General features: G+C 47.9%; 2 protein-coding genes across 3 annotated transcripts; one reads left to right on the forward strand and one right to left on the reverse strand.

The window, feature by feature from the left end:
* The first annotated feature begins 587 nt into the window (after positions 1–587).
* Positions 588–6,817, forward strand: LOC131443397 (cleavage and polyadenylation specificity factor subunit 3-like). The gene is made up of 18 exons (XM_058613003.1): positions 588–772; positions 1,439–1,502; positions 1,593–1,690; positions 1,816–1,944; positions 2,028–2,205; positions 2,302–2,391; positions 2,480–2,630; positions 3,439–3,614; positions 3,709–3,867; positions 4,257–4,403; positions 4,484–4,636; positions 4,714–4,822; positions 4,906–5,004; positions 5,102–5,196; positions 5,901–5,988; positions 6,068–6,134; positions 6,319–6,415; positions 6,558–6,817. Exons 1-18 carry the CDS (start codon positions 702–704, stop codon positions 6,645–6,647), a joined length of 2,061 nt encoding a protein of 686 aa, XP_058468986.1. The 5' UTR covers positions 588–701; the 3' UTR covers positions 6,648–6,817.
* Positions 6,818–6,873: 56 nt separating this feature from the next.
* Positions 6,874–15,812, reverse strand: adam17b (ADAM metallopeptidase domain 17b). Of its 2 annotated transcripts, XM_058613000.1 has the most exons (18): positions 15,480–15,812; positions 13,593–13,725; positions 13,358–13,491; positions 12,944–13,032; positions 12,693–12,873; positions 12,357–12,487; positions 12,204–12,290; positions 11,501–11,611; positions 11,271–11,415; positions 11,101–11,192; positions 10,427–10,579; positions 10,147–10,346; positions 9,427–9,530; positions 9,207–9,341; positions 8,996–9,126; positions 8,734–8,901; positions 8,488–8,544; positions 6,874–8,363 (listed from the first exon to the last, which is right to left on the reverse strand). In XM_058613000.1, the coding sequence occupies exons 1-18, from the start codon at positions 15,634–15,636 to the stop codon at positions 7,983–7,985; spliced, it is 2,589 nt and encodes an 862-aa protein (XP_058468983.1). In that variant the 5' UTR covers positions 15,637–15,812; the 3' UTR covers positions 6,874–7,982. The 2 variants fall into 2 exon arrangements, with proteins under 2 accessions (XP_058468983.1, XP_058468984.1); XM_058613001.1 differs by lacking the exons at positions 13,358–13,491; positions 13,593–13,725; positions 15,480–15,812 and adding an exon at positions 13,163–13,208 and having other exon boundaries at positions 12,944–13,086.
* Between the last annotated feature and the right edge of the window lie 483 nt (positions 15,813–16,295).

Consider the following 16,295-nt stretch of genomic DNA (forward strand, 5'->3'; position numbering starts at 1 on the left):
AGTAATCTGATGGAAAACAGCGACTGCAGTGAAGCCGTCCTCCATATCTTTATATACTAGACATTATGGTAAGAGTGTGTGATTTCAAAATAAAAGCGATGGGTGTGGATTTTCACACTTTCAAAAGTCTATCAGTGTGAAGTGGAAACGAGTAGTTTTCTTTAAATATCAATCAGAATTTAGGTGGAAAATTTATCAATTCTGCAATTTCAGAGGGCCTTTATTTTGAAATCCTCCCCCTATCGCTTTAATTTTGAAATCACACGCTCTTACCCCAGTGTTCACATAGATTCTCTGACTCTCAATGAAGTCAGCGCTGAGTGTTCACGTACGCATGTGCATCATTGTATTTGCAAGCTTTACTGACACCTAGAGGCGAAGTCGCACATTGCAGCTAACATGACGGACTCAGCGGAAGGTGAAACAAAAACACCAATTCTTCAGTTGTAGGTGTTAAAACTAAATGTAAACTTTTAAAAGTGTTTTAAAAGTGTCGTGTTATTTTATGTGTTGGAAGATTTATATTTACATATATATGTATATGTGTAAATAAAATGTCTCAGGCGGAACCAAGTGAAGCGCACACTGGGGACACGGACGATGTTTGTGTCACGGACCAGAAGTGACCGAGCAGCGCCAGAAGCGCGGATGAAGTAACCCGTTAATTTGTGTCTGTTTTTGTTGTTTCTTTTGGAAGCAAAATGTCGACTAAACGTAAATCTGATGTCACTGTACCTGCGGAGGAAAGTGACCAGCTGTTGATCCGCCCGCTGTGAGTAAAAACACACAAACACACACACACACGTACCGGAGTTTACCAGCGTCTTTGTGCGCGTGCCACTCTGCTGCACTAGTCTCCACTCACAAAGTGTCCCATTTAAAACACATTTACAGTTTTGAAGGACGGGGACACCGCCGATCTTCATTTTTTTGACGTTTCCTGACTCCTCTTAGACCACTCTTTATTTCGGCATAAATCAAATGTTTTTGTGCTAGTCAACTTTGTTACAGGAAGTTGTAATGTCTGCTAAAATAATGCCACATTTATGTCTATTGACAGTGTTTATGCCCTGCTTTTAAATGTTTCCGTTTGCACCTGTCTCCACTCACAAAGTGTCTAATTTAAGAAATATTTTCGGTTTTAAAGGACATGGACACCGCCGATCTTTTATGTTTTCGACGTTCTCTGACTTCTCAAACGGCTCTTTATTTCGGCATAAATCAAATGTTTTTGTGCAACACTTTTCTTAAAAAAAGTTGACGTTGGTGTCTTTCCACACGGATGTTCATACAAACAAACATTCTAAACTGCGAGTGTAAACAATTGTGAATATGATAGTCAGACTGAAATATTGTCGTGGGGGAGTTGGGGTTAGCAGAGGTCAAAGTGTAAAGACAGCAGCCTGTTGTGTGATGATGTCACCGTGTTTGTGTCCAGAGGAGCCGGACAGGAAGTGGGGCGGTCCTGCATCATCCTGGAGTTCAAGGGGCGAAAGATCATGGTAACGGTGTTTGTCACGTCTCCTGTGAACTGTGATGTCAGCGTGGACACGCGTCCTCAAACGTGTGTGTGTGTGTGTGTTGTGGTTTAGTTGGACTGTGGGATCCATCCTGGCCTGGAGGGAATGGACGCTCTGCCGTACATCGACCTCATCGATCCGGCGGAAATTGACCTGCTGCTCATCAGCCAGTGAATATACACACACACACATACACACACAGACCTGGACAGTCACTTATTCCAAAAACCAAGAAAAAAAAAGAACATTACTTGAGTGCTCTTGAAGGCTGAAGTGTTGACTCCGCCCCCTGCAGCTTTCACCTGGACCACTGTGGGGCGCTGCCCTGGTTCCTGCAGAAGACCAGCTTCAAGGGTCGAACCTTCATGACTCACGCCACCAAAGCCATTTACCGCTGGCTGCTGTCTGACTGTGTCAAAGTCAGGTATCACTCACTCACTCACTCACACTCGCTCACTCACTCACTCACTCACTCACACTCACTCGCTCATGTCTGTGTGTGTGCAGCAACATCTCTGCAGACGACATGCTCTACAGTGAGATGGACCTGGAGGAGAGCATGGAGAAGATTGAGACCATCAACTTCCACGAGGTGAAGGAAGTGGCGGGCATCAAGTTCTGGTGTTACCACGCCGGTCACGTGCTCGGGGCGGCCATGTTTATGATCGAGATCGCCGGCGTCAAGGTCATCATCATCATCATCGTCCGTCTGTCCATGACGCTCTCCATCACTCAACTTCCTGTTTTCATTCCTGACGTGTGTGTGTGTGTGTGTGTGTAGTTGTTGTACACAGGAGACTTCTCTCGTCAGGAGGACAGACATCTGATGGCAGCAGAAATCCCCAGCGTTAAACCAGACATTCTCATCACTGTGAGTCGCTGCACATTCAACTTCACTCACTGTGTTTAAAGGTGTACTTCAGTGTTTTTCACTGTGTGTGTGTGTGTGTGTGTTTCAGGAGTCCACCTACGGCACTCACATTCATGAGAAGCGTGAGGAGCGAGAGGCTCGTTTCTGTAACACTGTGCACGACATTGTGAACAGGGAGGGTCGATGTTTGATTCCCGTGTTTGCTCTGGGACGAGCTCAGGAGCTGCTGCTCATCCTGGGTGAGATCACTCACGCACTCACTCACGCACTCACTCACTCACTCACTCACTCACTCAGTCACTCACTCACTCACTCACACACACACACACTCACTCACTCACTCACTCACTCACTCACTCACTCAATCAGACACTCACTCACACACACACTCACTCACTCACACTCACTCACTCAGACACTCACTCACACTCACTCACTCACTCAGACACTCACTCACTCACACACACTCACTCACTCACACTCACTCACTCACACTCACTCACTCAGACACTCACTCACTCACACTCACTCACTCACACACTCACTCACTCACTCACTCACACTCACTCACTCAGACACTCAATCACTCACACACACACACTCACTCACACTCACTCACACACACACACACACACACTCACTCACTCACTCACTCAGACACTCAATCACTCACTCACACACACTCACTCACACTCTCACACACACACACACACACTCACTCAGACACTCACTCACGCACACACTCACTCACTCACTCACTCACTCACACTCACACACACACTCACTTAGACACTCACTCACACACTCACTCACTCTCGCTCGCACGCACACACTCACTCACTCAGACACTCAATCACTCACACACACTCACTCAGACACTCACTCATGCACACACTCACTCACTCACTCACTCACTCACACTCACTCACTCACTCACTCACACGCACAAACACAAACACACACACACACACACAGAGGCAGAGCTACCGTTCAGGTTGTGGCTCCGCCTCCACACTCGGTGATAACAGAGCTGGGTCTTTGGTCCAGACGAGTACTGGCAGAACCACCCGGAGCTGCACGACATCCCCATCTACTACGCTTCCTCTCTGGCCAGGAAGTGCATGGCCGTGTACCAGACCTACATCAACGCCATGAACGACAAGATCCGCAAGGCTATCAACGTCAACAACCCGTTTGTCTTCAAACACATCAGCAACCTTAAGGTGAATGACACGCAGCCGCCCACTTTACCACCGCTGCACCACCGTGCCTGTGACTCACCTATGTGTATGTGTGTGTGTGTGTGGGCGTGGTCAGAGCATGGATCACTTTGATGACATCGGCCCCAGCGTGGTGATGGCGACGCCCGGGATGATGCAGAGCGGTTTGTCCAGAGAACTGTTTGAGAGCTGGTGCACGGACAAGAGGAACGGGGTCATCATTGCTGGATACTGTGTGGAGGGAACACTCGCCAAGGTCAGGGGGCGGGGCTTCAGCTCGCCAAGGTCGGGGCTTTAACTCACCATGTTCAGAGACCAGGGGGCAGAGCTTTAACTCACCATGGTCAGACACCGGGGGCGGGGCTTTAACTCGCCAAGGTCGGGGGCGGGGCTTTAACTCACCATGTTCAGAGACCAGGGGGCAGGGTTTTAACTCACCATGGTCAGACACCGGGGGCGGGGCTTTAACGCACCATGTTCAGGGGGCAGGGGGTGGGGCTTTAACTCGCCATGTTCAGACACCAGGGGGCGGGACTTTAGCTCGCCATGGTCAGATGTCCATTTTGTGATTTTTTTTTTCCAGTTTGACTTCGAATGACAGGTCAAAGGTCACAGGTCTGTGTGTGTGTGTGTGTGTGTGTGCAGCACATCATGACGGAGCCCGATGAGATCACCACCATGTCGGGGCAGAAGCTTCCTCTGAAGATGTCGGTCGACTACATCTCGTTCTCCGCTCACACGGATTATCAACAGACCAGCGAGTTCATCCGGGCGCTCAAACCTCCTCACGTGGTAAAGTCACATGACCACAGTCGCCATGACCACCACGACCGCTGTGTTACCACGGTAACGAACGTGTCTCCCGTCCCCAGATCCTGGTCCACGGCGAGCAGAACGAGATGGCGCGTCTGAAAGCGGCTCTGATCCGCGAGTACGAAGACAACGACGAGGTCCACATCGAGGTCCACAACCCGAGGAACACGGAGGCCGTCACGCTCAACTTCAGAGGAGAGAAACTCGCCAAGGTCGGTACTGACAGACGCCGCTCGCCCGCTCGCCTGCGGCGCTTGCTCCAATTAACTCCCACAATGCTCTGCTGCAGGTCATGGGCTCACTGGCAGACAGGAAGTGTGCTCAGGGTCAAAGGGTGTCCGGGATCCTCGTCAAGAGAAACTTCAACTATCACATCCTGACCCCGTCTGACCTCAACAGTCAGTAACACGCGTCCACGCACTTTTCAAAATAAAAGTTTGTCCACAACGACGTTAAAACTCAGAGTTTCTCTCGTCTTCAGATTATACGGATCTGTCCATGGGGACCGTGACGCAGACTCTGGCCGTCCCGTACACCGGACCCATTTCGCTGCTCGTCAGTCAGCTACGGAACCTCGCAGGTAGCCCGCCAATCACACTCACCTGAGCTCACATGAGCTCCACCCACTGTTGACTTTGACCTCTGACCTCTTGTTTTGATGTTCTTCTTTGTTTCAGGAGACGTGGAGCAGGTGGAGGGAACGGAGAAAATCACAGTGCGGGTCTTTGACAGCATCACTCTGGTCCACGAGGCCGGCATGGTCCTGCTGGAGGTCAGAGTTCAACAGGCTTTTCACAATAAAATGTTTTTGTGTCTGAAAATGTCTCAAGTTCAAAACTTGCATTAATGTTCCGGAGTCTCGCATCCGAACTTTCTTTTGTTTTTAGTTGTTTATGAAAAATAGAGTTGTACCACTGGAAACCACCGGGGGGCAGTGTAGCCAACAGAAGAACGCGACGAGACCTCGTGTCTGATATTAACAACGCGATCTCTGCCTGTGTCTGCGGAACCCGCGCATTGCTACACTACACGTGCGATCGAAACGTCCTGCTCCGATTTTACACTGGGGGTTACAGCTAACTAGCACGTCCCACAAAAGTCGGAGGAAAAGGGAATTTGTAACTACTGCGATCATGTTTGCGATAACTTTAGCTCGAGTAGAGTGAGCGTGATCCCGTTGGGGTTTCCCGAGAGTTAAAGTGAGGCGAACAAATTTCGTCAATAGCGCAACGATTTTTATATAATTTTTATGTTAGCTAGTTTTTTTCGTAATCCTGCGAGTGTCGTGGAAAATGTAAATTCGCATTTTACTGAGTGTACGACAAAGTCCCTCCTCAACCACGATGTTTGTTCTTGTCAGGAATTCTCTGCTCTGTGCTGCCCTTTAGTGGTCGTGCAACACTTCTTATATAAAGGAATGTTTCTTATTTCTTAGTTTGTTTTTAAAGGAAAATCGTGTTTTTGTTTTTGTCGCAGTGGATCGCTAACCCGCTCGCCGACATGTACGCTGACGTGGTGACGACGGTGGTCCTGCAGGTTCAGTCCAACCCCAGCGCTCAGAAATGTTGGTGAAGACGTCGCCGTGGTAACGTTGTTAAATGTTGTAAAATGTGCTCGCTGACGTTGTCGTGTTTGTGTTTCAGTTGTGGAAGGACGCAGCGAGGTGCTCGACGTCGACGTGTTTGTGGAGAAACTCAAGCTCATGCTGCAGTGAGTCATGTGGTGTGGGCGGAGCCCCGCCCACCCACCAATCCTCACGTCACCTTTAGTTTTGGAATTTATTCTTAAATGTTTGACTTTGTTTTTGGTTTTAATTTTTTTTTTTAAAAATCAAAAGGAAGTAAAGGAAACCAAAGTGATTTTCACAATAAGAGCATCCAGTTGTGTGTTGCAGTGACATGTTCGGGGACGACTGCGTGAATTTCAAGGACAGTAGTAACCTGAGTGTGACGGTCGACGACGTCACCGCCTTCATCCAGCCACAGACCAGAGTGAGTTCAGCAGCGCCCCCCTTAGGCCAAAATGATCACTACACAGCAGTTTGTTTGTTTCTTATTCAAATGATTGATTTTCTAAATTTATAACAATGTTTATTTAACTTATGTGGCCTCTGACCTCTGTGTTGACCCGCAGACTGTGACATGTGCAGAGGACGAGACTTTCAGGGAGACGGTGGAAGTCGCCGTCCATCGGCTCTACGATGCCCTCAGTCCCATTATCTGAGTGGCCACGCCCACTCTATGATGTCACCACGGTGGTGACGCAAACTCGATCTGATCAGAACCGTGTACAGAAGCCCAAATTTCTGGGATTTTTTTCTTTTCTGTGATTCCTCGTTTTTTTTCTACTTCCTGTGTAAAACAATAAAACATTTTTCATGACAAAAAAGTTAATGTTTGTTTTTCTCCAAAAAAATAAGATCTTAATGTGGACGTCGAAAACTGGGAAAAAGATTTTATAATGACTTTTATTCTGAAAATCACAGTGACATTAAAACATGACACGCGTTCAAAAACTAAATACTGATTCAGACTAACAAATATTAGAAAATCGCTTTGTGACATTTTTCAATCTTTGGTTTAAAAGGGAAAAAAAACACGAGACGTTTGAGAACGTTGTCATTTCCACGTAAAGATGAGTTTTTTCTCCACGGTCGAGGTTGTAAAACATTTAAGATTTTAGCAAAGTAAACAACCCTGATCTGCGTCTGAGTCATGTTTACTCGAGTGGCAAATAAACAACAAACACGTGATGTGTTCAGGGTCCCTTTGTTTAGAAATGTAAACATTTCATTTAAGAAAATACACTTTAGTTTTTACAAGAATAAAACGTTGACTTTGTCCATCCGAATTTTTCAAACATTTACATCAACGGACACCTGTGGGGCGTTCAGAAACTCCAGGGACTGTGGGACTTTCAGGTTCTAAAAGGACTGTGGGGCGTTCAAGATCTAAAAGGACTGTGGGGCATTCAGGAACTGTAAAGATAGTGGGGCGTTCAGGAACTCCAAGGACTGTGGGGTGTTCAGGAACTCTAAAGACTGCGGGACGTTCAGGATCTAAAAGGACTGTGGGGCGTTCAGGAACTCTAAAGACTGTCGGACGTTCAGGATCTAAAAGGACTGTGGGGCATTTAGGAACTCTAAAGACTGCGGGCGTTCAGGAACTCTAAAGACTGTGGGGCATTCAGGAACTCTAAAGAGTAGGCAGCCCGTGTCCAAGTGGAAAGGGAACTTGACTTGTAACTGGAGGGTCGCCGATTCAAGTCCCCACCAAGTCAAAAGGGCTGGGGTACCCCTGAGCAAGGTACCCAACCCCAATTGCTCCCCGGGTGCTACTCAGCAGCCCACTGCTCCTAGTTCTGGGTCAAATGCAGAGACAATTCCCTAAGGGGATTAAGTATAAGATTTAGATTTAAAGACTGCGGGGCATTCTGTATCCAGACATAAAAACAGTGGTGATGCCTTCAGGGACTTGTAGGAGCAGCAGAGATCGTAACAGTTCATCTTCAACATAAACATCGGGCTTGAGTGAGGGCGGGTCTGAAGTGGGCGTGTCCTCAGCACTGCGTCTCCCTGGTGTTGATGTGATGTTGTCTCTGCAGTCTGAACAGAAGCGTCTTCTCACTGCGGCTCATCACATTTTTCTCCGTCAGGTCCTCGAAGGACCGTTGAGTCGCCGCGGCCGGGCGCCCGAACGCCTCCTCCAGCGTCTCCTTGTCCAGGTGTGAGTCCAAACTCGGGTCCTCCTGGATGGTCGCCATGCGGGGGCTGTCCAGAGGAGGGGCGTGGCAGTGATCGGGGCCGGAGCCAGAGACCGGCGGGGTGCTGGTCTGCTGGGGACCGGTGGCGTGGAAACGGAGCGCGGCGGTGGGCGGGAACGTTGGAGGTTTGAAGATCCGAACAGATGCCGACTCCAGGCTGCTCAGCAGCTCGGCATTCTGGGGAAAAAGAAGCCTTGAGTGTTCATTTATATTTATTTATTTGTGCCTTGAATGCATCACGTAGGATCTCACTGGTGATGCGTTCAAGGACGGCGTGGAACATGAAGACACTTGTACTCACACTGGGGAAGAACAAAGACTTTGTGGTTTGTTCGTACTGTTGGTCCAACTTCTTATCCTGAGGACAGAGAAGACAGCGGAGGACAGGGGACAGAGGAGACAGCAGGGGACAGAGAGTGAGTGGTTTACAAAGTGTCTCACAGTGAGATAAAGACGTGACCATGTGACGTCGATGTTTTCCTTGTGTGTCGACTGGTGGTCATGTTGTCTCTGTGTGATGATGTCACACAGTGATGATGTCACTCACCACACAGTGAACCAGGATACTGAACGGAACCCAGAAGAGCAGAGAGAACGCGACCACTGATCCCACGATGTTGTCGGCCAGAAACTTCCCCAAAGTGTTGATGTCGAGTTTATCAATGAAATCCCAGAGACGCTCGATGACGTCCTGAACCTGCTTCATGCACTTACCCTACACACACACACACACACACACACACAGCTGTAACGTACAGTGTTGTTTGTTGGTTTGTTTGTGTGTTTTTGTAAAAGGGGCGTGGTCTTACGGCGCCATCACAGAAGCCCACAGTGCACGGTTTTCCTTTACGCAGGAACAGGAAGTTGCCCGTCTGGTCCTGGTAGGGGGCGCACACGCCACTGCGGCTCCGACAGCACACTTTACACGAGGAGACGGTTTCTATGGCAACACAGACTGTTAGTGAGCTTCACGTCCACCAGGTGGCTTCATGCGCAGCACGCGGTGGTGTAGCGGCGTACCGTTGCAGGCGCAGGGCTGCAGCTGGAGGACGGCCTGACAGAAAGGAACGCACTCTCCGCTCACACACTCGCCGCTGTCCAGACACACCGTCTCGTCTCTGGCGTTCTCTGGAGGCGGGCACTCGCTGCTGTTTCCTGTCCACGCAAAACACGGCAGACATGAAGGCGTCGGCACCTCTGTGTGTGACCTCTGTGTGTGACCTTTGACCTGTGAGCTGACCTGTGCAGTAGGAGTGTCCTTTGCAGGTGGCGTTGATGGGCTCCTGACAGACTTCACCTTCAGCCTCGAACCTGCAGTGTTTGCAGCAGGCGCTGTTTCTGTCACTGGACACAGGAGACACTGTGAGTGTGAGGTGTTTTACAGATGTTTACAGATGTTTAATAGATATTTACAGATGTTTTATAGATATTTACAGATGTTTACAACTGTTTTACAGATGTTTACAGATGTTTAATAGATATTTACAGATGTTTTATAGATATTTACAGATGTTTACAACTGTTTTAATGATATTTACAGATGTTTTATAGATATTTACAGATGTTTACAACTGTTTTATAGATATTTACAGATGTTTACAACTGTTTTATAGATATTTACAGATGTTTTATAGATATTTACAGATGTTTACAACTGTTTTATAGATATTTACAGATGTTTACAACTGTTTTAATATTTACAGATGTTTTATCGATATTTACAGATGTTTACAAATGTTTTATCGATATTTACAGATGTTTACAAATGTTTTATAGATATTTACAACTGTTTTATAGATATTTACAGATGTTTTATAGATATTTACAGATGTTTACAACTGTTTTAAAGATATTTACATATGTTTTATAGATATTTACAGATGTTTACAACTGTTTTATAGATATTTACAGATGTTTTTACTACTATTGCTTTTCAGTTGCAGACGGCGTGGTCTCTGACCTGCACTGAACTTCAGGCCGTAGTCGACAGTCCGCGGTGCAGCAGCGGTCTGAGTTGATGTTCAACAGTCCGGGATCACACTCCTCGCCGGGCTCCACGCGGGAGTTCCCGCACACGTTGACGTTCCTCTCTTTGAAGCACGTCAGTGCTTTCGCCCGCAGACGCTTCACGATGGAGCGTTTGCTGCAGTTTGAGAAAATCTGGACAACACGAGACAGAGTCAGAGCCGAAGGAAGGAACGCGCGTTATTAAACGTGTTTCCCGCCATCTGAGGCCACACCTTGTTGTTGACGTGGTCTCCGCTCACGGCGATCGGGTACATGACGAACTTCCCGCCCTGGTCTTCACGGGGAGCGCAGTACGGGATGTTGTCGGGGTCGTGCTCCGCTCCGAAGTTGTGTCCTAGCTCGTGGGTCGTTACCAGGTCGGCTTCCTGTGTAGAGGACAGAAAACTGCTCTCATTGGTCCTGAAGGGAGAGACCCCGTCTCCAATTTTACCACAAATTTGGCTTAGCAATATCCAGGCGATACATTTACAACGGAAGTTAGAACTGGGAGTGACATCACCTTCCAAGTTTATCGCATTCCAGTCAGAAACACAAAGCTTTCTCAGAATAGTTTTCAAAATAAAAGTCTTAGTTTCCTCTCATCCACACTCAAACACATCCTCATATTTTCAAAATAAAAGTCTTAGTTTCTGCTCATCCACACTAAAACACATCCTCATATTTTAAAAACAAAAGTCTTAGTTTCTGCTCATCCACACTAAAACGCATCCTCACATTTTCAAAATAAGAGTCTTAGTTTCTGCTCATCCACACTAAAGCACATCCTCACATTTTCAAAATAAAAGTCTCACTGTTTCTGCTCATCCACACTAAAGCACATCCTCACAAAAGTTGTGGTTTCTGAATGTTTACAAAACATTAAGAAGACCTGGACTTTTGGACTCACCTTGGTCAGGATGGTTTTCCCATAATTCTTAGTGCTGGTCAGACCCGTGTTCAGGTAAATCGGTCTCAATTCATTTGTTGACGAAGGACAAACTGTGGAGACAAGACAAGGACAACGTGACGCCCTGATTTCCTTTCGTCACATGTGGACAGCAGGGGGCGGGACTTTACCTTTGGAGCAGAGACCTCCAGGGATGTCGGGTTTGGACGGAGCGACGTAGGCCAGACCCAGAGTCCCTTCGTCAAAGTCCTGGTAGGTGAAGAGGTGAGCGAGACACACGTTGGACGCCTTCTCTGCGATGTCCACGCTGAACTGCTGCAGGAGGACAAAGCCACAGAAGATGTGGTCAGACGCGCGGACATGGAGACGCAGGGAGTGAGACGAGAGCTTTTTTTTTTACTTCCAGCAGTTTCTTCACGTCCCACACTTCTCGATTGTCTCCTGGACTTCCCCTCATGTTGAAGTGACTTTTTCCTAGAGCCACTGACGTCGGACCTTTCTCGATGATGATCTGATCAGAGATGCGCTGCGTTACCATGACGACACAGTATGGACACACACACACATTCATGCTGACTGACTCCACCCAAATAAGCCAATCACAGAGCTCCAAGTCTGTTTCTGTTTGTCCACACTTAAACACATCTTCACGTTTTCAAAACAAAAGTCTCAGTATCTGTTTGTCCACACTTAAACACAGCCTCACATTTTCAAATTAAAAGTCTTAGTTTCTGGTCGTCCACACTAAGATGCATCCTCACATTTTCAAAATAAAAGTCTCATAGTTTCTGCTCATCCACTCTAAAACGCATCCTCACATTTTCAAAATAAAAATCTTAGTTTCCTCTCATCCACACTAAAATGCATCCTCACATTTTCAAAACAAAGGCCTCGGTTTTCAAAAATAAAAGACTCAGTTTCTGTTCGTCCACACTAAAATGCATCCTCACATTTTCAACACACAAGTCACAATTCTGTTTGTCCTCACAGAAACAAAAACAGCGGTTTAATAAAACAGGAGTATCTTTTGGAAAACTGTGGTCCAGTCTGGACAACGTTTTAAATCTAAAATGTGGACGTAGCCCGAGTGTCCCGCCCCTCACCTGCTGGATCTGGACGCCATAACCTACAAACTCTTCGTCCCATGACGTGTTTCTGTAGATGTCGTCCACGCGATCGATCAGCTCGATCTGTGAAAACAGAGACGGGCGTTAGCGTGGACTCACTGATGGAGCTCAGGTGTTTTCAGGTCTGACCAGGTAGTTGAGGGTGGTGCTCTCCTCCTCTCTGCCCATGTGTTTGAAGAAGCGATGGTCGGCCACGAGCAGCAGAGGACACGTGTTCTTCCTGTGGTCGTAGACGTGACGTTTGGCTCTGGACACGGACTCTGAGGACATGAGGACACTTTATGGACATTTATCACATGGACACGTTGAGATTTCAACAGTGTGACATCACTTCCTCCTGCTTAAAGGCCTATTTTAAAGTAAAAGTTCATGTTTAGTAAAAGCCGGTTTTCCAGATTTAAAGACCATGTAAAACTCAGTGCTTTTCTACGCCTGCAGGGGGCAGCAGCGTATACATCTACTGACCGTCTTCCTCGTGCTCTTCAAACATGGCCGTCCTGACGCCGTCGGGGAGGAGGTGGCCGGGGTCAGAGGTCATGTAGCCACAGACTGAAGGCTGGTGCAGTCTGCTGAGGTTTCTGATGTCTTCTGAACGGTACACCAGCAGACGACCATCGGGGGGCGCCGACGTGAACCTCCACAGAGGCTGAAGGAAGGGGAGGGAGTTAAATCGGGGAGGCGTGCGATGTTTTTATTTCGTCGTACATGCGTCGTACCTCGATGTTGTACTCGGCCTCGTCGGTCAGGATGTGCGCTGAGAACTCGTGGTCGTCGATGTGAGCCTGAACCCGGGAGTTCTCTTCCCCTGGACGAGACATCGCAGAGTTAGAGGAGAAACCTGGGCGCTAAGCTCCGCCCCCTAGAGCAAAGACAAGTCTCAGCACGTGTGTCTGACGATGTGTTAGTAGGAAGTGTCTTCCTGTTGACCTGTTGACCTGTGATGGTGCGCTCCACTTGTTGTCAGAAGCAGAAATCTCCGAGTTGAGGGGCGTGTCCTCATTTCTGAGGGGGCGTTTAAGTTTTGAAATGTGGTTATCGTTAAGGTTAGTCATTAACCTGTCTGTGCATGTGCGTGCGTGTGTGTGTGTTTGTCTGTGTGTGTGTGTGTGTGTGTGTGTGTGTGTGCTCACCGATGACGTGTCCAGTGAAGTAGTTGTGTCTGTTGACCGGGTAGCTGTGCTCTCGACCGTCCTCGTCCACGACCACAGCACTGAAGTTGTCAGAGAACAGTTCGTTGTTGGTCCTCAGGTACAGTCTGAAGTGCCTACACACACACACACACACACGCACACACGTGCGCGTCAGTACACAGCGCTCAGTTTCACGTGTCAAACGTAACGTTGACCCGGCTGAAGCGCGGTGAACCTCTGCAGGGCGACGAAGCTCAGCGTCTTCTCCACGTGACTCTGAGTCTGGACGTCGCGGCGACGGACGGAGTGAGTCCTCAGGCTGGACAGAGACAACACGTCAAAGTGGTCCAGCACGGACCGGAGAGAGTCTGAGGGGGGACAGAGACAACACGTCAAAGTGGTCCAACACGGGCCGGAGAGAGTCTGAGGGGGGACAGAGACAACAAGTCAAAGTTGTCCAGCACGGACCGGAGAGAGTCTGAGGGGGGACAGAGACAACACGTCAAAGTGGTCCAGCACGGGCCGGAGAGAGTCTGAGGGGCGACAGAGACAACAAGTCAAAGTGGTCCAGCACGGACCGGAGAGAGTCTGAGGGGGGACAGAGACAACACGTCAAAGTGGTCCAACACGGGCCGGAGAGAGTCTGAGGGGGGACAGAGACAACAAGTCAAAGTGGTCCAGCAGGGACCGGAGAGAGTCTGAGGGGGGACAGAGACAACACGTCAACGTGGTCCAGCACGGGCCGGAGAGAGTCTGAGGGGGGACAGAGACAACAAGTCAAAGTGGTCCAGCACGGACCGGAGAGAGTCTGAGGGGGGACAGAGACAACACGTCAAAGTGGTCCAGCACGGGCCGGAGAGAGTCTGAGGGGGGACAGAGACAACAAGTCAAAGTGGTCCAGCACGGACCGGAGAGAGTCTGAGGGGGGACAGAGACAACACGTCAAAGTGGTCCAGCACGGGCCGGAGAGAGTCTGCGGGGGGACAGAGACAACAAGTCAAAGTGGTCCAACACGGGCCGGAGAGAGTCTGAGGGGGGACAGAGACAACACGTCAAAGTGGTCCAGCACGGACCGGAGAGAGTCTGAGGGGGGACAGAGACAACAAGTCAAAGTGGTCCAGCACGGACCGGAGAGAGTCTGAGGGGGGACAGAGACAACAAGTCAAAGTGGTCCAGCACGGACCGGAGAGAGTCTGAGGGGGGACAGAGACAACAAGTCAAAGTGGTCCAGCACGGGCCGGAGAGAGTCTGAGGGGGGACAGAGACAACAAGTCAAAGTGGTCCAACACGGACCGGAGAGAGTCTGAGGGGGGACAGAGACAACAAGTCAAAGTGGTCCAACACGGGCCGGAGAGAGTCTGAGGGGGGACAGAGACAACACGTCAAAGTGGTCCAGCACGGACTGGAGAGAGTCTGAGGGGGGACAAAAAACATCGCAATGTGCACGTAGCATAACTGAAGTATGTGATTATCCGGGGTGAGACTCCACTGTACGATATTTTCACGATATTTAAGTCACGATGTGATATTGAGAAACTCTGAGCATTTGTGAAATCATATATTGCGATACACTCACACAACAGCTCTAGTGAGAGTGAGCACTTGGCGCCATCTAGTGGACTGAAATGATGTCAATTGATTTTTTTCAATGCTAATCCATAAATAGTTTCAATCAAAAATCAAAAATTAATAACATCGTCACACAAAATATCAATTTTTCCCGACCCCTAACGTTTACAATAAACGTAAATAAAGTTTTTAACAAACAAACATCATAATCTACGACACCAATTCATAGTTAACATGGAACGGGGGTGGAGCGGCTCAGTGGTTAAGACCGGTACCCTGTGTGCGAAAGACATCGTGGTTGCAATGGTCGCAAGTTTGACTCCATCACTGGCAGTTTGTACTCAACTCTATTTTATGTCGCTTTGGATAAAAGCGTCTAATAAATGACATGTAACGTAACAAACGTGAAGTTGGTTCTGAACGTTACAAGTCTACATTTTACTTACGTTCTCGTCCAAAATCATCGCAAAATGTTGTCTCAGGCGCATAATAAGTCACAAAAAATACATTTGAGGTAAAGACAGAGGATTTGAATCCGATTCCGAAGACTCACCGAAGTCCTGCTGCTCCGTGTTCGCGGGCGAAGATCGAGCTGCTCCCATGACCCTGACGAAAACCGCGAGAACCGCAAGAAGCGATAAAACCGTGAGTTCGCGTCTCGACATGTTTGGCTGTTTGGACGCTGCTTTCAAAATAAAGTCTCCGAACATCAGATTTAAAAACTGCGAACGACGGTTTGGACGGAAACTTCACGTGAGAAACACGTTTCGTCATAAAAGTGCGCAAAACCGGGTCCTGGCGACGAAAGTAACGACTTTAAAAAGAGACGGAGACAAAAAACCGAAACAAAAAAAAAAAAACCTCCGCAAAAACCAGGAAGACGGAGAACTGCTGAGTAAGCTAGCAACACACTGGCCGCGCGGGACGGAAGTGGCTGTGAGTCCCTTCACAATTAAAAACAGAACGACATCAGTGGAAATATTAACAAATATAACAATGATGATATTACAATGATGTTTTCATAATGATGACAATAATTAGATTAGAATGAGGTTTCATGAAAATGCTTAATATATAATTTCAATGTAGATAAAAACCTAAACCTAAATGTTGTGCGAGAATGAAAAGGCACATTTTTCTTATTCCTATTCTTATTCTTATTATTATCATTGTTATTATTAGTATTATTATTAGTGATAGCAGTATTAATAGAAAGTATTATTGTTGTCTTGTTACTTTTTATTGCCTGTTTATCGTTCAATGTCGAGCTTTATTTTGAAAATCTGCCACTGTGTTCGTGTTGTGTTGAGCTTTACAAGCTGGTCATTCAAACACGCTTGAATGAATAAAAAAAAATCTTCTTATCATT

This window comes from Solea solea, chromosome 17 (assembly GCF_958295425.1).
Source record: "Solea solea chromosome 17, fSolSol10.1, whole genome shotgun sequence".
Classification (NCBI taxonomy): domain Eukaryota; kingdom Metazoa; phylum Chordata; class Actinopteri; order Pleuronectiformes; family Soleidae; genus Solea; species Solea solea.